Source organism: Neopelma chrysocephalum, unplaced genomic scaffold (genome assembly GCF_003984885.1).
Source record: "Neopelma chrysocephalum unplaced genomic scaffold, ASM398488v2 Primary Assembly neopelma1_60, whole genome shotgun sequence".
Classification (NCBI taxonomy): domain Eukaryota; kingdom Metazoa; phylum Chordata; class Aves; order Passeriformes; family Pipridae; genus Neopelma; species Neopelma chrysocephalum.
Window position 1 is genome coordinate 6293520 of NW_020897715.1, and position 21123 is coordinate 6314642.

The following is a 21123-nucleotide window of genomic DNA, read 5'->3' on the forward strand; positions in this document are numbered from 1 at the left end:
TGCCACAGTCCCAGCAGCACCTGACAATTCTGAGCCATTTTAGGGACACTGCCCCAGAGCAAAATCTCCCAAAACAGGAAAGCAAAGTGCACTTTAGCTTATGCACATGAGCATGAGTTTTGTTTTCCTCACCTTCTCTCTCCTCGAGCAAGGCCTGAACCTTTCACTCCAGTTCCCTCATGCAATCTAGCAACCAAATCCACCTGGCTACAGGACAAGCTCTTGCTTTTCAGCAGCAAAACCTTCTCCAGCTGCTACTCATGTGGGCACCCAGCTGTAGCTCATCTTCATAAAGTCACAGAATCATTTAGGTTGAAAAAGAACCTTATTGAGACCTCTAATTGACTCCAACCATTACCCATATTCCAAAATACACTTCTGAGGTAGGGGAATACAAGAAATACTGCTTTAATTTAGCACCACTGGCAGAACTTTGGCACAGTGCTTAATGCATCTGAACTGTCGGGGCAGAACATGAGAAAAGGGCTCCTTAAGGATATCAGGGGATGATTGCACCGGGCACATGAACAGATTCCCTTGATATTCCACTTGCACCTTCCAAATTTGCCATCTGATTTATTGATTTTTCCTCCTTGAATCAAAAGGCTTTTCTCTTCACTTGGAAAACCAATGTTGCCATGGTATCCAAGCACCTAAAAGTCAGATCTGAATTTATGTGACCGTTTTCCTGAGAGATGAGGAAGGGGTTTTGTCCCCTTTTACCAAGAGCCAAAGCCACAAAGACCAGGTCCAATGTTCAGCAGCTCTGGGGGTGTTAGGGCACATCCATGGAGAGAAGCACTCCTCCAGCAGCTTTGAGAACCTGGTCAAAACAACTCTTTGTTTGTGTGCTGGAAGGAGCTGGAAGCAGCAGAGTTACCCATACATTTACATTATGTGTGGGAGCTAATACAAAGAAACTTAGAATGAAATGTTGACTCATAATGACACTAACACAAAGCCTGCTCCTAAATGCAATCCCTGTTCACTTTTGTTGTCCTTTCCATGCCTTGACAAGAAATGAGAGAAACAGAACATTTAGTTGATTTCTGTGCAAACAAAAAAGCTTTCATCCACCTCACCTCTTTATCGACAAGATGACAGTGCATACCTTTTCTTAAAACTCAGTTTGGAAATATCCAGCAGTTATCAGTGTGTCTCAGACACGTGCTGCTTCAAGCCCCCGCAAGCCACCTGCCTGGGGGTACCTGCTCCTTCCCTCCAGCACTGCCTCTCCCTTTGCCAGTCAAGCTGGGCCCTGCAGAACTCAGAGCAGAGCAGAGACCTCTCCTGCATTTCTGGACATCACTTCTGAACGTAGACATAAGGATTGAAGCTGCCACGTGATCTGCAGAGCACTGACTCACTGGAGCATAGGATTTATGCCTTTAACATTTCTACCAAACTGAGCCATTTAACAGAATTTCATTACGGAGAAAGTTCACCTCTCTAATTTCCCCTATAAATCCAATAGAACCACTGACAAATCTATTTCTACATCTGAGGAATGGCATTAGAACTTCACTTGAATGTCACAGCATCATGCACTCTGTTGTTGTGTAAACACTGGAAGATGAGAGCAGAAAAATTTCCTTCCATCCAAGGCTGTGATTTTCCCCCTTTGGTAATAGTTAATATACTTTTTTTCTCTCCCCTCTGCCACTTTATCTCATGGTTTTCTACTGCTCAAGCTTAGTCACAGACCTATGGTGGTTTTATTTTGGAAATTCACGTGGGAAGAACAACCTCAGCAAAGTTTAAATAGGTACATTGATTTGTTAGGGTGGGGAGTAGTGGCTGCCTGTTCATGTTTTCCTAGCAGTCACTTGTGTTGTCTTCTTGCTCCTGCCACTTACTGTTTCTGCAGGACAGCCAGCCCCACAAAGGGGAAAATAGTTTTGTTTCCAGTCAAAAGCATACTGTGTGTAAAACTCATGCTGACAAAATTGTCTGTTCCTCTGCCTGGTTGTTTAGTGCCAGTCTTAAATTTAGGGTGTTGCAGATTGTTTGCCTTGGTAGTTTATGCATTCATTAAAAATATCAGCTTCTATGTTTCTTTTTAAGTTTATAGAATACAAAATAGCTGGAGAAAGGTCTGTGTACACAGGCTTATCTGTAGCCTTGGTAACTCCTCACTCCCTGGCTCAGGACCTACCATGGCAGTCACCAAACAAGCTTAGAGTAAATGGCTGAATTTCTTTCCTCTAAAGGTGCTCACTCCCCTTCTCAACATATTTAAAGTTTATTTCTAGTTAGGAGACATTACCATATCAGTGATCAGATTAATGTCTGATCTGTTCAAATCATCACTATTAGTATTAGCCTTCAAACTAGAGGAATGGAGGTAGCAAATCCAAACAACGCAGACAGAGCCAAATGCAATCATGTACAGACATAGAAATGAAACTCTGATGTCCTGAGTCCTTATCCTTGCTCCTTGGTGGCTCTGTTTTGGCCTACAAGACAGCTTGGTCTGAATGCATTGTGGCCAGCGTGTGAACAGTCCATGCAGGTCCCCTCCCAGGTGAAGGGGACAGGGCTGATGGTGCCCACTGCTGCCAGCAGCACCTTCCTTCTCCTCTCATCCCTGCTGAGTGTGGGGGATGCTGCTTAGAAGAGGCATCTTAAAAAGTGATGCTTCAGGCTAATTTACTGAAGAGCAAAGCCTCTTCATGCCGTTCACTCTCATTAGTTTTCATTTAAAACACACCACGTTATGTTAGCCCGACAGTCCTCAAGCTCCTGCTTAATTGAACTGCCTGGACTTAATACTGACTTTCTGTTCAATGTATTTTCTTTCTGCTCTCCTTATACGTGAGGATAAACTTGGATCCCACACTCATGCATTTGGTTCTTCCTCCCTCACATGTGTTGAGCGTCCTTTCCGAAGGCCATCAGATGCCACCTTAATGGTAAAAAGAAGTTACTAAGTGATTGTATATAATGAGGTCATGGTCTCAAAACCTTTATTTAGGCAGATAAATGTCATTTACTTGTGTACAGGTATGGCAAACTGAAGCTCAAGGGTAGCAATATTTAAGGTGTTTCTGGTCCAGCCTGCTATGATGGGTATCTCTGTGGTACCGTTATTGAAGGGGGATGATATTTAAAGCACTTTCTCACCAAAATATTCTATTCTGTTCTGTTCTGTTCTGTTCTATTCTATTCTATTCTATTCTATTCTATTCTATTCTATTCCAAAGCTGGGATAGCTGATTACGTTACAGTCAAGCTTCAACCAGGATTATAGGCAGTGTGTGTGTGAGGAATCTTAGCTCATTCTTGCTGTCAAACTGAGTCCACAGCTTTCAGTGAGATGTTGTTCATCATCTGCAGAGGAAATCCTCCTCTAAGCAGTAGAGCTAGGAGAGTAACCATGAACCCCCTTCTCCCAAACACATACTATACCCCTCAGTGTTCAAAGTTCCTCTATGTCTTTATTCTAATGTATATCAAGGCTTTTAAGTAGTAACAATGCAGAAGGTTGTTACAGAAAATAATTAGCCTTCTGGGACAGCTGTGTAAGTGCTTTTGATGCAGTAGAAGCAAACTTACAATGACTTTTTGTTAATATAAGAGAAGCAATAATGCTTCCTGATAATTTGGTTACAACTAGCATGGTACTGTATTAAATTTACTTCTTAGCTTCAGATGTTTGTAAACTTACTAGTAAGGATATCTTAACAGAAGAAGATTACTAGGCCCGAGTGCATTAACATTTAATTAACAATAGCATTAATATTTCTGTATCTATCACATGGGGATATGAAAGGACAAGATTAGCCCACAGAATAAAGTATACTTTGCAGCATTGAATGCCAGATATTAGCAGCTAGAATAGTTTGATGGATTATAGCCTCTTTTTTGTCACTGTCAGAGGCAGACTGCTGGGCTAGACAAACTGCTGCTCTGACCAGTAGATCCATCTGCTCTTCTGAGTCAGCCATGCTAATGACTTGGACCTGAATTTGCCCAGTTCCTCTCCTGCAAGGTCAGGAGAAAATCTGACCGCGGAGCAGGTGGTGCCACAGCATGGCATCAGGGATACAGAAAGCAACATACCCTGGGAACTCAATTGGCAAGCAGCACTTAAAAATAGTGTTTTTAGAGAGAAGGACATACGGAATGGAAATTCCGCAGCCAAACAGAGAGGGGAAACCCAGGTCACTGAGTTCAGGAAAGATCGTGTGTCCCCTGTGGGGGTGGTGTGGGGCAGAAGGTGTGGGGTTGTGGCCTCTTAGACCTCTTACCTACCTTCAAGGCAGTTCTTCCAGCTCGTCCCATCCAGCCATTTTGGCTGCTGTGGCTGTGACTTTGTGTTAGAGGAAGGTGGCTGCTGTTCCCATTCATCAAGGTGAAATTTCTGGTGCCATTTGTCTTGCCATCAGTCCAGATTTCCTTAGTCATCTTATTTGCTTTTATTAAGAAAAACTGCTATTCTCTTCATGTTACACCTGATCTCATGTCTATGGGCAAGTTACATATTACACTTTGCACTGAGCTCATGCCCCACCACAACTGAAAGGTGAGCTCTGACATGAGATGCACTATCTGGGGTGGTCATCTACTCCTCTGCTGAGCTTATTCACCTAAGTAACAGAAAAATATCCCTGAACAGGCAGTAAACACAAAAAACGTGTTTGACAGTAGCACAGTGGAGGAGCCAAGATTCCCTGGCAGGTATAAGATGAGGTACTAGTGTGGACAGGACCTTTTCAGTGGCAGCTACTATAGATCCACTAAGCTCCAACCATGTAATGTGACCTTCACATCCCTTCTTGCTCTGCTCTGCAGCGCTTGGCTGAAGTGGGGAGATGTTATTCCCTCCTCCTGACAGGGATGATAGAGCTTCCTATGAGCTGGGGTTCCGTTTACTCAGTGGTAGAAACTTTTGAAGCTACATCAACATGTGTGTCACTGGCCCCAGGGCTACTTAGTAAACAACTAGCTGCCACCATGTGTCATTGGGTTTAAAGCCAGACAGAAGTCACCTCTACCTATGTATGTAGGCACTCAGAGAGCTGTCAGAACAGATTACTCTTCATTTGTTACCTGACTAGATATTATGTTTTCGGGCCTTCTTGGAAGCCTGTCATGAATTAAAAAGGAAAAAAAAAAAGAGCCCACAGAGTTCAATTATCATGTTTCCCTTCCCACTTGCTTGTGGGAAAAAGTGATTTGGTTTTGCGAGTGAAGGCAGCAGAGACAGTTAACAGCAAGAAAACCCTGCAGAGAAAATTGCATGAATTGCAAGTGTATGTGCCACACAGCCCCGAGGCAACCTGAGCTGCCCAGCAAATCAAGTATGCGGAGTTAGCTCTGGTGTGTTCCTGTGGCCAGACACTATGGCTGCGAGTTCTATTGACACTCCAGCAAACTGCCCCTGATTGAACCACCGGCCACATTTACAGACTGTTTGAGTTTGAACTCTGGGCGTTTTTCAGGTCAGAATTGTTCTGGTACTTCTGTTCTATTTCTTCCATTACATTTAAGACGCACCTTGCTTTGTGTTTTGTTTGATATAGTATCAACTATCAGAAGATGAAGCCCGTTCTCACCTCTGACTGACAGACTGTTCTTTCACAGTGAAGAATTCCCCAAGTTGAGAGACTCGCCTGCTGCCAGCTGTACTGAGTCTGGCTGGGATGGAGCCTGCAGAGTGCTGTGCTTTGGACTGATGACTAAAGAAGTTAATAACACACCAGTGTGGTGGCTACTGCTAAACAGTGCCTGAACAGTGCCAAGGTCTTCTCTCTTTCTCATTCTGCCTCCACAGCTGGGGTTGGGCAAGAAGCTGGGAGGGGACACAGACAGGACAGCTGACCCCAACTGGCCAAAGGGATATTCGATACATACTGTGTCAGGGTCAGCAACAAAAGCTCAGGGAAAACGAGGAGGAAGCGGACGACTGTAGTAACAAGTAACCATCACGCATACTGAGGCCATGCTTTCCAGAAGTGGCTAAACGTCTGCCTGCCAATGGGAAATAAGTGAATTAATTCCTTATTTTTCTTTGTTTTCATATGCAGCTTTTGCTTTCCCTATTAAATGGATTTTAGCTTGATCCACAAGTTTGTGGGCTGCACTTGACCCAGCACGCTAGTTAAATTGGGTGGGACTACATGAATCAGACTCAATGAATAATAAATCTTTTCTTCTTTTTAGGAAAATTCATTGGATGTGCCTTTAGAGAAACACAAAATTGAACCTGTAACAACACTGTAAAACACTACAGCAAGGAGTCACTCAAACAGGGCTCTGGGTTAGAGATGGGATAGATTGACTGTTGAAAATACCTAAATCCTCTGCACTGTACCATGTGGTCATTGGTTTTACTTGCTTTTACCTCTAAATAATGAGTCTAAGAGGTGTCTTTAATTTGTCTTTATTCTTAGGTCAAACAATATCATCACTGAATTGAAGAACGAGGTTACTGGTTGAAATACAAGTGCAGTGTGAGACAAATATGGAAGATAACACTTTGCAAATAAATTAATACAGAATAATTGTCTTTGCATAGTTCAGAAGTGAAAAGTAGGAGGCAGCAGTGCGCACGTGCTGTGAACTGATACACACCACCACAAAAACCCAAGTTCATAGATGAACTCTTGCAGCTGCAAAGAAAACAAACCAAACCAAAAATACCCCAAACCTTAGAGAGCACTAACTATTAAAAACCAGGCAGATAGGGAACTAATGAGATTTTTTTGTTGTGTTTTGTTTTTTGTTTTGTTTTGTTTTTTTTTTTTCTTAACAGACCATGCTGCAGAAAGAGTGTTTTCTCCACAGACAGAGATGTTTTTAGATAATCTGCCTCGGCATTCCATAGCCTGTCATACCCGACTGTGATGCTCCTTTGTTGCTGCCCATCTGAAGGCCTATTACGTTCTGTCCCTGACGAAGCTGCTCTTCTGAAAATCCTCGTCGATTCTGCTGTGCTTTCCTGTCCAGATACACACAAAAAAAGCAATATACACACATGCCATCATTCTCCATATGCTCAGAGGACCATGAAAAGCAATCTGAAATTGGCTTATGTCCCTTGTAATGTCATTTGCACCATCCCATGTGCTGGACAATACTGGCTGGGCTAATTGCCGCAGTTAGAAGTAATGCTCTAGTCAAGCCTCAGACTCTTACTGTACCACTTATTCCAGAACCCCAAGGGACTTCCCTAGCAGCTGTGACAGGTAAAATATTTATGTAGTGCTGTATATAACACACAAAATAAGATTAATTTGTGTTAAACCCTATAGCTCTTAACAGTTGTAGTCCATGGGATCTGATCAATGGGACACTTACCTGTGCTATACTACAAGTTGATGCCCATCTAGAGCAACAGTACAAATTGGCATAATTTAACTCAGTGGAGTAAATAAGATCTGAATGTCCCCAGAGCAACAATGGGTTGGTGAAGGGACTCATTTTTGCGGAGTAGACGATGGTTGCCCACAGGACAGAACATAGAATCATAGAATCATAGAATAGGTAGGGTTGGAAGAGACCTCCAAGATCATCAAGTCCAACCCCTGATCCAACTCCAATTACTATATCATGGCACTAAGGGCCACGTCCAATCTCTTTTTAAAAACCTCCAGGGATGGTGAATCCACCACCTCTCTGGGTAGGCCGTTCCAATGTCTGATAACCCTCTCTGTAAAGAATTTCTTCCTAACATCTAACCTAAACCTCCCCTGGCAGAGCTTGAGCCCATGTCCCCTTGTCCTATTGTTGGTTGCCCGGGAGAAGAGACCAACCCCCGCCTGGCTATAACCTCCCTTCAGGTAGTTGAAGAGAGTGATGAGGTCGCCTCTAAGCCTTCTCTTCTCCAGACTAAACAACCCCAGCTCCCTCAGCCTCTCCTCATAGGACTTGTGCTCAAGTCCCTTCACCAGCCTCGTTGCTCTTTTCTGGACCCGCTCCAGCACCTCAATGTCCTTCCTGAACTGAGGGGCCCAGAGCTGAACACAATACTCAAGGTGTGGCCTCACCAATGCAGAACTGCTCTGTTTCCATTTCCAAATCTCTCATCTCTAAGCAAAAGACTTTTCCCTTTGCACCTGTGTCTTAACTGTATGACAGTCCTTTAAATTCTGTCAAGACATGCCGACCACTTCTGTTCAGTGTCCTAGGTCTCAAAAGCCCTTTAGATTAATGAACCTTTGTTGGAATGTAAAAGGAGCCTTTATCTCCTTGAAAATAGCACTGAGGGCCATAGTGGTAAAGAAGAAACACAAAAGTTTGCACTCTGTTGCCCTGCAAGAAACTCTACGGCTTGGATTAATCTTTCATTTTAACAGTGTAGAAAACAGACAATTTACAAGGAAGAAAGATCAGTCTCTTCCTATCAAATGAGCCATATGAATCAGCAGAGCTCCAGACTGAGGGAGGCTTTCCATCTACCACACCCTACTCCCACCCAGGTACAAATGTTTTTCCTTGCCGTGTCTGTTTACCCTGGGATCAGGTTACCCTGCAATACGGCATCGAGTTAATAATAATGGCCAGTCTTCGCGAACGAAGATTTGGGGAAAGGTCTTTTACCTTTCCAGCCTGCGCAATGGATTTTTTAGGTGAGACACAGCCTGCGCTGAACTGAGCCCACCCTTTAATCCTAAGGTTCATCTGCCGGGGCCAAGCAAGCTTGGACAATGGCAGTGAGGTCCTCAGGACGTAGGTTTGTTTAGAGTGACCTTCTCATAGATGGATGGCCTCACAGGGCTAACGAGCTACCATCTGCCCGGGGGACTTGGGATTCGAACCCGTGGTCGCAGCAGTGAGAGTCCTGCATGCTAACCACTAGGCCACCAGGGGTCCCGGCATCGAGTTACAGTTCCCCTTTTCTCCCCACTCCATCACTAGATGAGAATGCTAGATTGGGTACCTGCTGTGATTGAAAACCATCAACACGATCCTCTCTGTGAGGGTCAGATCCTGTACTGTGCTAAGAACCCTGGCTCAAGTCCAGAAAAGCACTTACACTCTTTGCTAGGCTCAGGGTGTTCAGGACATTGCAGGAGAAGAACCCACATCCACATGAAAGCCCAGCAAAGCAGAAAGGTGAAAAAGATCCACAGGAAACCAGTACTGACCTGTCGTTTTTTAGAATGGGTCTTCAGTGGTAATGTATTGATAGTAAGAAGGCTTATAGAGGCCTGTCACAGGCTCTCAGATTCCACACCTCCCACCAGAAAGCACAAGCACGGTGCTTTGGAGGGAGGCACACAGAAAGCAGCCCCTCTCACTGCTGCTTAATGTCTTTTCCAGAATACTTACGCTGGCATGGAACTACTTGCAGGATCTCCACAAGAGGATGTTTTTAGAACTACTCCTATTACCTAATTGAATCTCGGGTTCACTGTGTCTGCCTCTACTTTAATTAAAAAAACAGGAAAGCATTCTATTCTTTTTTTCTCTGTCCTCCTAGGATTTTCAGCTGTGTTGATGAGTACTTCCACAGAAAGTCTAAAAGTAACTGAAGAGGAAAAAAAATGAGAGCTGCAAAAAAGAAATAAAAAAGAGACTAGCAGGAAGCCTGGGTATGCTAATAAAAGTTGATTATATATACAGTTTGGATTATATAGAGTTATTTTTACCATCATAAGCACCCCATTTAGTATATGATGGTCTTACAGATAGCAACATGTACACAATTTGGTTTTAGGTGGGTGGAAATGGCCTTAACTGAGACTGTAGAAAAAGGGGTGAGGGCAAGTCTACTCCCTCTCAATGTCTCACACTATGTCAAGTTCTTTTTCGCTTGCCTGCCATCACCTGGCATCACTCTTACCTCAAACTGATCTGTTAACTTTTTGTGCCAACTTTACACCAGTGCTTGTGGTTGGCAAACCACAGGATAACAAACAGTCATGGATCCATGAACCTTGGTGGGGCTCGCAAGGAAGAGGGAATCAGGTCTGGTGGGACCAGGTATGTGAGACACTGGCAATGGAAAGTTAAATGGCTTAGCTCAAGTGTGGCATTATCCTAATCACTGTAGATCCCTGCATGGGTACTCTTACACCGTTTAATATTGGTCTCTCAATTTAACTAAAGGCGATTAAGAATCAGCCTGAAAGCCCTGAATTATGAGTTACACTGGGTGGCAGCAAGGGGGCTTGGTTTGCCTGAAGGGATGGGTAAGCTACTCAGAAAACAACTTCTGATCTGTAACATGTTGTAACACTAGCTTTCCTTAAGGTAGTGGCTATAAAAGGGTATTTCAGGGAATGCAACAGATATGGATTGGCTGTCCAAGCAGTACGGGCTGGGCAGCCAGCTAGAGGAGAAGGGATGATCACCTCTTCGTCTATGCCAAGGAAAACTGCTCCCACCTACAATTAAAAGTCCAGATGAAAATTAATTTTTCCATGAAGGACTTTGTTTTAGTTACATAAAACAAATAAACCTGTCTGGGTCATAGTGATTTCATGTCTGGTTTATATTAAAGCATGTAACTGGATTTGAAATCAATTCTAAACCCAATTATATTCCATAAATATAAATCTATTTGTGCGCCATATTAACTTAATGTAACCTGATTTCATATAAACAATGCATAGGAGTTTGCATTTATTTGCCTAAAATTCAAGTCTCCCTTAGACTCAGTTTAACCAGTTCAAGGTTGAAGACAAACAAACTGAAGTTTGCTTTATTTTTGCTGAGCCTGTCCTAGACATCAGAAAATTCAAGGGAAGAAAAGAAATGCAGTCAGCACTCTTTTTTGCTAACATGCCTCAGACATTTCCATGTAAGAAATACTCTTGGATGGCAGAATATATCTCATGTCAATAATATGCCTGTGGGGCAGGAGGGCTAACTGTGGGAGGATTTCCTTTTCTTCCTGTCCCTGCTTTTCAGCTTCCCTAGCCAAAACAAGAGGAGGTTCAGAACAACTAAACAGCTTTGCCAAGACAGAGATTTCTTCACAGATAAATGGTGCTCCCCAAGAGAAAAGAAGACTAGGAAATGATATAATTTTTGGTTTGATGAAAAAGGGAAAAAGGCTTCATGCCTTGTCTCTGCTTGGTAAAGGGCTCACTATATGGGGGTTTCCAGACATCCATAACAGCCTTCATTAGTCTTTCTGTCTGCTATCTGATGTGAGGCAGAAGTGTACACTTTTGCTGCCAGCTATGCTTAGGACGCACATATCTGCGTGGCTGCTGCCATTTTCATTCCCTTGGATATTGAGGATTAGCTGAATCTTCTGAATAGATGAATGTCATCAAAACTGGTGGCTAAATTTGCTAAGTATCATTGCTTTCTTTCTAGGCAACAAGAATCAGGGATAAAGTCTGTGAACAAGAAAATTATGCATCTTCTTCAGTGATCAGTGCAGGCACCTCAAGCAGTAAGATGGATATGCTACAAAGAGAAAAGGCTGCAGTACACAGCTCCCATGGGGCTCCTCCTCCTGGTGTAACTTTAGGCCAACAAGACATACAGCTAGAATGCTGGGAGCCAGTGAAGGGTAGAAAACATTGCTGCCTGGGCCTTTGATTCCCTTCTCTAGACTCCAGAGAGAAAAATCTCTCCATTACAAGGAAACTTTGGAAAGATTCATCCTTTCCTTTCCCAATAAATTTCCTTTAATTCTAAAGGCACACAATATTACCAGCTTTCCAGGGAAGACAGCTCTGAGCAGCTCTGGACTTTACCTGTGAAACCAGGATGGATCTCCTTTGTAGCAGCCGTCATCCTTGGTGACTGCCAAACTGCCTAGAGCCATTAAGGTTCTCTGCACTGCTGCCATGTCCTTCCCTAGAAAGCCAGACAGTGAAGTTAATATATGTCCTTGCACAACAAATAGCTTGGCACAACAATAAATAGTTTTATCCAATGTATTAGCTAACTCCCTCAGCTCCCCTGAAGAAGTGCATTAATAGCATTATAAATGCTATTTTACTATTGCTAAAATGGAGGTGCTGGCACGCAAGAGCTTATTAAAATGTCAACAAAGGGATAGTGTTAAAGTGAAACTTAATTATTCAGATACTTCAAGGTTTCCAGGCCTTTGGTTATTTTAATGCCTTCTGCCATACCATTTTAAGGCTATATAAGCCTTTTGGTAAAATTTTCTCCTAAGAAGAGATTACTCTGGTGTACAAATAACGGTAATATACTCAGTAAAACATGCCTGAAGGAGAACAGTGTGTCAAATAACAGTGCTGTGTCTCATTTTGCTCAGAGTAAAGTTGATCTCTGCGCTAACAAAGCTCACAGCAGTCCTGGTGAGCTTCTGTGCAGATAACTTCTATCAGTTCTTCCCAATTTAACCATCAATCACCACCCTAATCTTTCCTACTGGCTTCAATTCTCTGCACTTTCATACCTTCAGTTTCTCCATCCAGTCCACTATTCTTCCCCTTTCTCTCTATGCTATCTTACTTCATTGCTCAGTTCAAAAAGTCACAGCTCATCTCATCTTTAGCCAAATAAAAATTATACAACTCATTGCCCAATCCAGATATGCTAACTTATGAAAACTTTCTAGCAAAACTGAGTTTGCAGCAGGTATTTCCAATTGTGTGAGGTGGTAAGTTGTTGGAAATTCTCCTGCTGCTTCTCACTTCTTCTGAAATCCTTCCATAAGTGTTTCTATGACTCCCCTCCCCTTCTTTCCATTCCAGTTCTCCCTCTTTCCTAATGTATCTAGTTAACAGATCTGATTATGGTTCTTCACGTGTGAAAGCAAGTAATTCATAAAAACATGAGATACCAGAGAGATGATGACAGATCTCAGAAATACCTCCAGTGGCCCAGTATCAAGGAATATCACTGTACACCAGCTGGAGCGTAGAGGGAAGCGAGCACTGCACTCTCTGTGTTTATGCTGAGCATCACTCAGATTGATTATAGGCAGATTCAGTCTGGGGCTTTGGTTCATACAAACCTAAATGCCTAACACTGTGGCTGAGGTGAGGAAGACAAACCAAGGCTGAAAACACCTATCAGCTTCCAATTGTGGCTGTCATACAGACTACTACAGTCTATCAGAATTCTATCTGCAGAGGACCATTTGCTCAGAAAATAAATTGTCGGTCACCCAGAATCCTCCTTTTACTGTGTCTGTTAATGCAAACTGCATCAGGCGAGTCCTTGCGTAAGGAGGGCAGCTGAAGAGCTGTACATCCCACGCGCGCACGTACACGGGCGCGCACTGAGGAGAGCGAGGCAGAGACACTCAGAGCTCCCCGAAGCAGCAGATGTACCATATGCTGCAACAGATGCCACATACAACGTCCTTGGGATGCCTCCCATATAACAAGGAGTGCAGTGACTGACTGGGATGAAAAGGGATGCGGAGAAAGATTTAAAAGTGAATCAGCTGAATAGTGACGGCAAGTGAAGAAAAAAGAAAAAGAAACAAAAGACAGGCAGTGAAACATGATGATCAGCCTCGCAGAGCCATCTGGCAGGCCCCCCACGCTCTGTGCTCAGCTCTGCTTTATTTGTCACTGACGAGTCGGAGATGCTGCAGGGGAAAAAGAGTGAGTGGGAGCTGAACAACACGTGACAAAACAAAGCCACGGCCACGGCTCTGCTCTGCAGAGACTCCTTGCTGCATATGAGGTGTGCTGTGAGTGAGGAAAGACCCAAAATCCAAATGGTCTTGTGTCACTTGACCTCTTCTAGCAAATATTACAAGGGGCTCAATGGTCAGTGTAAAAAAAACACTGTGAAAGATTTTAAATTTCCAGTGAGAAAGTCACCTAATGCTGCAGCCACCTGACAGAAAGGATCATACGTGTTCTCTGAAGCCAGACTTGACTCTGGCATTGCAGTAAATCGTAGTTAGTGCCTTCCCTCAGCTCCAGTACTTGTTTATTGGCAGCCACATGGGCTGCCCTCCTGGCCCACAGCTTCAGCTCCCTGAATTGTGCTGCAGGGACCCACGCTGATGGCACGCCTGCATCTTCAGTGTCCTCTGCAGTGTGCTTGGAATAGCACAGCCTCAAAGAGGAACTTGGCACTGCCAGTGCAAGGAGGAAGGGGCCTCTGCTCATGTCTTATGCCTTTCTCTTTGGCGGAAACCTGTCTGGAAGGGCCTCTTCTACAAGTCCAGAAAGGGGAAGGTTCAAACACAAAGATGGAGAACTGCTCTGCCTAGTATTCCTGAAATGCTTTTTTGCAAAGGTTGAACAAATACCCAGAGGTGCAGCTGCCTCTTGCCTGCCTGGAAATATACCAAGGAGGTATCTGCACAATGCATTTATGTAAGAAAGGGCCAAAAGAGAGGTGATACTTCCCCGGATCAAGAAGTCTCAGAGATGAAGAAAAATGCACCAGATGGACTCAGTGAGTTTGAAACAGCTGACAGCAAATTGTATCCTAAAACATTTTCATTAATCATTGCTAAGAATTTCAAAGCAGAAGCTCCCAGAAAACAATTAGTGCCAGGGAAAAGCTGTTTTTCACTCACACGCTTTTCTTTCACTATAAACATTGACATCTCTCTTTCTAAAGAGGTTATGGTGTGAGGAGTAGGAGTGCTGCAATTATGAAATAGCGAAAAAGAGACTGTCCTTTCTGTCCAGCTGATGCATCCAGGTTCAGATGATTCATCCCTGAAGAAGGACAGATGCTACAGGTCAGAGGTACAGTTAGACACAAAAAGCTTGCAGTGACTCACTGCTGGAGAGACATACTGTTTCATCTCAGCACTGAAATGAGCAGCAGGAAGAATGAAAAGGGAGTGGGAAAGTGAGGAGACAGATTAGCTTTGGGAAGTCTTAAAATAACAGTGAAGAAAAGTCTTATATGTCTTCCTCCTAGGTTGCAACTTGTGTTTTGACTTCCTGTCCTCTGAAGTTACTACCTTTTTTCCTTACATCTGTTGAGAAAAGGTGATGAGTGAAAGAGAGAAATTAGGAGACAGTCACCATCATTAGGAACTTTTTGTCTTCAAAGCAAGTCCTTTTCCTAGTAAGGATCAAAGTACTATATTTTCATTTGCATGGTGTGAAGCCATTGTAAGTTGCAAAAGACTGCAAAGACCAACATCTGAAATGAGCCATTGTCATCCTTTACAAGATAGATGGAGCTTCTCTGTCAACAGTCTGCTAGGCCGAGGGGTGGGAAGGTGCTACGTCAGGGAAGTGAAAATCCCTTCATTTAAGACATTTAAAGGTAGATTGGATGAAACAATAAAGACTGAACTGGAAGAAAGAATCCTGCCCTTGGCCCCCAAATATATGGTTTTGGCACTCTGAGACCATTATATATCCCAGTAACTCCAGCCTCCAGCTGTCAGTATATCCCTTCCCTCTAACCCATTCACAATGAGCTCCCTAGTATTTCATTCCTCCAGCTGTCCTGTATAGGAGTGATCTCTTCCACATATCCCGACTGCCTGTGAAAACAAACCCCACTTTTTTCTCTCGATGTGTGCTCCTACACAAACTATGCTGACCAGCGTTCCCAGTGGATTGTTTTCCTCTTTCCAGTGTTTCATTCTCAAGGCAGATTTTTGACCCTTTCAAATGTGCCTTTCACTACCCTGCAGCTGTCCTTGCTCTGAGCCCTCATCCAGAGCATTGCATCACCTTGTCCAGAGAGATGCAGAATATAGAGTGTACTTGGTTAAAGCACCATGAAGGGATGCATCAACACCACAGAAGTGGGCAAAGCCAGTCACATGAACGTACAAATGACTCAGCTCTTCAGCAACTAGAACAAGCAGTTTCCATTTTGAACATGGGATGGAGACAGCCTTCACCTGGCTTACTGCAAAATCACAGGAGCACCCTGAATTTTTTTGCTGTTGCCATAGTGACCTCTCTTAAAAGACTCTCTCCTTAGAGACAGAAGCTCAGCTAACATGGTATTAAGCAGTGAGTTTTGCTTCTCACTAATTATAAATGAGGTCTTATAAGCTTCACAGAGGCATACATGCTCCTGGGAATGCATTTTATAGCTCCAATTAAAGCTTTGCTTATAATTTGAAAACTGCAATAAAATCTTGTCATCAGAAAATCAGAAGTTTCCATATTTGTTATTAGAAGCTATTTACTTCGAAATAATTAGCACAGAGAACAGTTGTTTTATCAGGTCTGTGGATTTCTATCAGAATGATGGGCTTTTGGATAACACATGAGCTTGGAAAGGTTCCGTTATGCCCTCAGGGTGATATAAATCCCTCAGAGGAGATAATGCAGCACAGGAAGAACATGGTAATGAGGTAAGGCAAACAGAAACAAAAGATAATTACATTAGAGAATATGTCTTAGACAAAATGCAGATCAAAGTAAAATGAAGACTGCAAGCTGACTTCCAGTTTATTTTTTTTACCTTCCCATAAATCCACTGTCTGAAAAATATCTGTTGTTCTTACTCCGTAGATTTCAGCAGCTTTTAAGAACTGAGATATTTGTTCCATCTGCTTGAAAGCCATTTTTGATTCAGAGATCTTTGTGATGGGCTCATTTCCCTTTGGATGTAAACTGTTTATTAACTTGCATAACAGCTGAGAAATAAAGACAGAAACAAAATTAGAAAAAAGTCATCAACCTAGAAGGCAATTTCTGCACATGAAATGATGCTGCAAAATGTTTTTGACCTGGCAACTTTCTGTCAGGGACATAATTTCTTCAGATAAAAACAAAGAAGTGAATTGATAATAATCACAGTATATTAGAAAAGCATAAAAGCTTTCATTAACTGAGGCAATAGCCTGACCATATAAATCCTAATCTGCTAGAAACAACAAAGCAATCACTGGTAGAGGTTATATAACAACTGACAGAGAAGAAACCTCATGCCCAAGCCAAAAATAAGCAATGTCAATTGAAATATTGTTAAAGTCACTTTGGCAGAGATTCAATGATTAGCATAGTCTTACAGCCCACTGCAAACAGCAGCATCTGCCTGTTGTTCAATAAACAAATGGAATACAATGTTTTAGCTACAGAATTATTCCCAAGAAGACAGTTATGACACAATTCAGTCCTTCAAATTTGCTGTCTCTTTGCCTTCCCTTGTCAACACTGATTATTTCTTAAAGAGAAAAGTATGCATCTGATTTTAAAATGAATTTAACTGTATGAGAAAAGATGCTGAAGGAATGAGTCATAACATGCATGACTCACAAGAATCATAAATATTGTACTGATCCCAGTGCACTAGTAGAATAATTTATCTTTTGAGATTAAGACTCTTGGTTGAAAGGAAATAAATCAGATACTAAGATATATATTTCTGCACCAACCATGAGCTGTGATGAATTTAGCTAGATGAAGACAGAACATAAGGACACTGTGCATATAAACATATGAAAATGTATAATTGGACAAAACACTTACCGTTCCATCCATCAACCAGGTCTGAAAATGTTGCCTTCCAGGAGGAGGGTGCTCTATGTGTTCTCCACACTGGACAATAATCCAGTTCACCAACCTAGACTCTAATTCCGGGTCATATTTCTGTTCAATCTTTTCCTGAACTTCTCGACTTAAGCCATAGCTTGGTCCTCTGTTAGCCATCTCTGGAAACAAGGTAGAACGTATTTAGTGGGCAGAGTCCTGATCTACAGCTTTGAAGTACGCACCAGAAAACTAAAGAATAACAGAGTGAGCAGCCTGCCCTCAATGTTAGAGAGCCGAACAGATGTTCATGAACGTGGAAAGTAACTGTATGGCACCGGTTATAGCTGTTCCACAGAACAGGGGAGGGATCAACGAGGGAATATCCTTTTCCAAAAGCACAAATCAGCTACAACATTTTTTTTAAAGGAAGGGAAAAACAGCAGTGCCCCTTGCCCAACAACAAAAACAGAAGAAAAGCAAAATTTAAAACAGAGTAGGTTTAAGGAGAGGCTTCTGCTATGTTTACAGAGAATACAACAGGGTTCTCAGATCAGTGTTAAAGCTGCCTGCAAATCCAAAAGCACTTTAAAATTGCCTACCTAATACTTGCTAAGAAGAAGAAGGTTGTACATGGGAGCTCAAGCAATCCGATTAAAGATGCAGTCAGTCTTCCTCAGCAGAGATGCAAGGATGGATATCCAGAGATCAGCAAACTGAGAAGCGTTGATGAATTTAGGAGACGAAGGCTGCCACAATGCCCTGCTGCTGCTGCAGCATCGTGGTTTGAAGAACAGTGTATTGATTTGATTTCCCTCACATATGAGGAGGGTCAGAGCAGGGGCGTTGCTAAGAGCCATTAAAGAGGCCTGCCTACTCAGTCACAGCCCGGGGATCCTGTTTATCTCACCCATCTGCAGTCTGTTTTCGTGAATCTTTCCTCAGCCTTGCGCTGCTCACCCCACAGGCTCAGATTTACTCCACCTAGTCTGCATCAACCCAAACTGCACCAAGCATCCCACCGATACAGATAGTTACAGATACAAACAGAGGCATTCTGCTAAATGAAGGTAAACAGAAATTACCACAAATATAATTTATTTTTAATCACAAAGCAGAAGCAAACCCTTTTCCTCCCTGTTCTGCATCCCGATGCTAACAGGCTTAGAATGTGAAAAATAATTTCTCTTCTTCCCTCTTCAAATGCTGATAAAAAGTTTCAACAAGGGGACAACAGGATGAAAAGTCAAGGAAGAGAAGGCAGGTAGCAGAATATTATCACCCTATCATTAGTATATATTAGGCTATCAAATAGTGCAATAGTGTCCTAAGAAAACAACTGGAACCACTAAAAACAAGGGGAAATCTCTGAAAAGTAGCAAACCTACTATAAAGCACAAGGATTTTACTTTCTGCTGGTATGAGTCAGCTAAACTCCAGAGATAGCAAGGGAACTATGCCCATGTACAGTAGTTTAAATTTTGATTATACCACTGCAGTGGTACAATGTGGAAGGGGAGACAAGGCACATTAAGACAAGAGACTTCTTGTGGTCTGATCTATACAGATTTAACCCTATATTAAATAAAATCACTTTGCTTCTTTTCAAATTACACAAGACTTTGTCAAATGTCTTTCATTCATGCTGTATTATCCACCCTGGGACAAAATAGTTCCTTTTTGGCAAATGATTCATGTTCAGCTTGATATGCAAGGAGGTTGATAAACCTGAGGTGGATTCACAATCAGTTTTGCCAAGAAAAGTCCTCCTGCTGCATTTGGAAGGGAAAAAAAAACAAAAAGGGGGGGAGAAAGGAATACAGTTCCTTGTATATCTGTTTCATAATGGTCTCTTCATCCATTACTTTCTCATTTTAGGACCTTAAATTATCAGATTTATACTGCTTCAGATGCTACTGGGCTTGACAGACTCAAGAGATGAAAAATTTAATAGATGACCGAATTCATTGTTGTCCTCCACAGGCATTTCATTTAGTGCTTTCTCTTCTCTGCACTGGTAGTTTTAAACCCCTATGAAACACTTGGTTACATAACTCAGAGAGTGCTACGTGACAGGGCCACCACTTGAGCACTTTCCACCTCAGTGAACATGCTGTTGAAGGCACAGCAAATACGCAGGAACCGAGGCTTCAAACCCAGCCTGGAGATCAGAGAAGGACCAAGCTGCAGCTGCAACAGTAAGAGGCAGAACATGAATTTGACATCCTTTCCCTTCCAGCAACTGTTAAAGGCTGGGCTTCACACTCTTTGGCCAGTCCTACCAAGAATAAGCTTTACTTTGCATTTTCAGATCTTTTTGTGTTCTTTTGTTTAGAAGGGAACTACTGAGGTTGCTTCACTGCTTCTGGTCACACCAGGGTGTTCAGGCTCACTGGCACTAAGATCTCACGAAAGTCACCTTTGCATCAGCCTCTGACTCTGTTTCCTAACTTGGGGGCAGGGATGAGTAATTTAACTCTCCTAAGCTGCAGAGCAGAGGTCTCCCCCTTCACAGCTGTTGGCTATGCAACCTGTTCTCGAGGGACCATTCCGTACTGTGAAAGCTGAAAAGCAAGCTTGTCCATCAGTATAAATTTTTAACAAGGCTTTGAAAATCTAGAAAACTCCAGAGGATTGGAAAAACACCAGCCCCTCACCAATATTTCCAAAGCATCACTAAACAAATCATCTGGCCTGCTTCTGTGCCATCAACCCGGGGAAAACCAGTGGAATAATTATTTTTTTTTATAAGTGGTAGTGTTGATGCAATTTACTAAAAGCTTGGTACTACATTAGAGTTGGCTACTGCATGACACACTAATTAGGGAACTAAGCTGATTCTGAAACAATAAGACACATTAGAGAATAAACCTGGTAACTATTAGGTACTGTAATATTACTGTAACTGAAAAATCACTAATGATGGTGTATATTTTATTCAGTTTGTACTAGAATGTGTTCCCAGGGCTGAACTATTTAATATGTTATTAGAAGACACCAAAAAAATCCAGGCTCCTAAGAAGATCCCAGCTCATGTGAGCTGTGATGAATAAAGCAAAAAAGATAAAAAAAGCCTCCTTGAAAGCAGTCTACCTGGAAGCAGGCAAAAACATGTCTCATTGCAGCTGAAGTCCAGCTATCATGAGAAACGTGCTTTTCAGAGTGCAGCACCCTGTCCTACGACAAAACAGATGCTAAAAAAATTGCAAAGGGTGATGAAGATAAGCAGGTGGGCACAGATGCTGGGTAAGACACTGTGGTTGAAGGGCTTGGCTGAATGAAAGACAGGAGGTGCAGCAACAGCAATGGGAATATTATATCCAGTTCTGACAAATCACTCTCCAAAAAAAGTGTTGGAAGAGTGAAGTAAATTCAAATAATTATTTCAGTAACCAAAGGACTGAAAATTAGAGCCTTTACAGTAATCGCCTCAAAAGGATTATCTGTTTAGCTCACCAAAACCAGCAGTTAAGAAATGGCAAGTGCAGGTGCCTACAATATACCTGTCAGACACAGGTTTTCAGCTGCAAAAATACTACCATTAGAACACTTAGCTTATTGCTTCTGATGGATTTTGTTCTCTCACTTTTCTTGGCAACACAAGACTGGAATTTATGACTAAAAATAGAGTTGAAGCTTGAATAACTGAAGTAGCTTTTCATGCCTGTAAGCACTATGGCTCATCTTCTGCTTTCAGATAATCACAGTATTACCCTATAAATTTAAAAATCCTTTTAAGTCTATAAACAAGTCATGCCAACAACAACAAACCTGACATTAACTAGCTCTCTACCCACGTTTAGATCCAGGGTAACTCAAT

At 42.4% G+C, this 21123-nt stretch overlaps 1 protein-coding gene across 1 annotated transcript; it reads right to left on the reverse strand.

Annotated features, from left to right (window-relative positions):
* Positions 1–6369: 6369 nt before the first annotated feature.
* On the reverse strand, positions 6370–18289 carry TAGLN3 (transgelin 3). The gene is made up of 5 exons (XM_027680959.1): positions 17906–18289; positions 17304–17485; positions 16294–16468; positions 11661–11763; positions 6370–6943 (listed from the first exon to the last, which is right to left on the reverse strand). Exons 2-5 carry the CDS (start codon positions 17481–17483, stop codon positions 6802–6804), a joined length of 600 nt encoding a protein of 199 aa, XP_027536760.1. The 5' UTR covers positions 17484–17485; positions 17906–18289; the 3' UTR covers positions 6370–6801.
* Positions 18290–21123: the final 2834 nt, after the last annotated feature.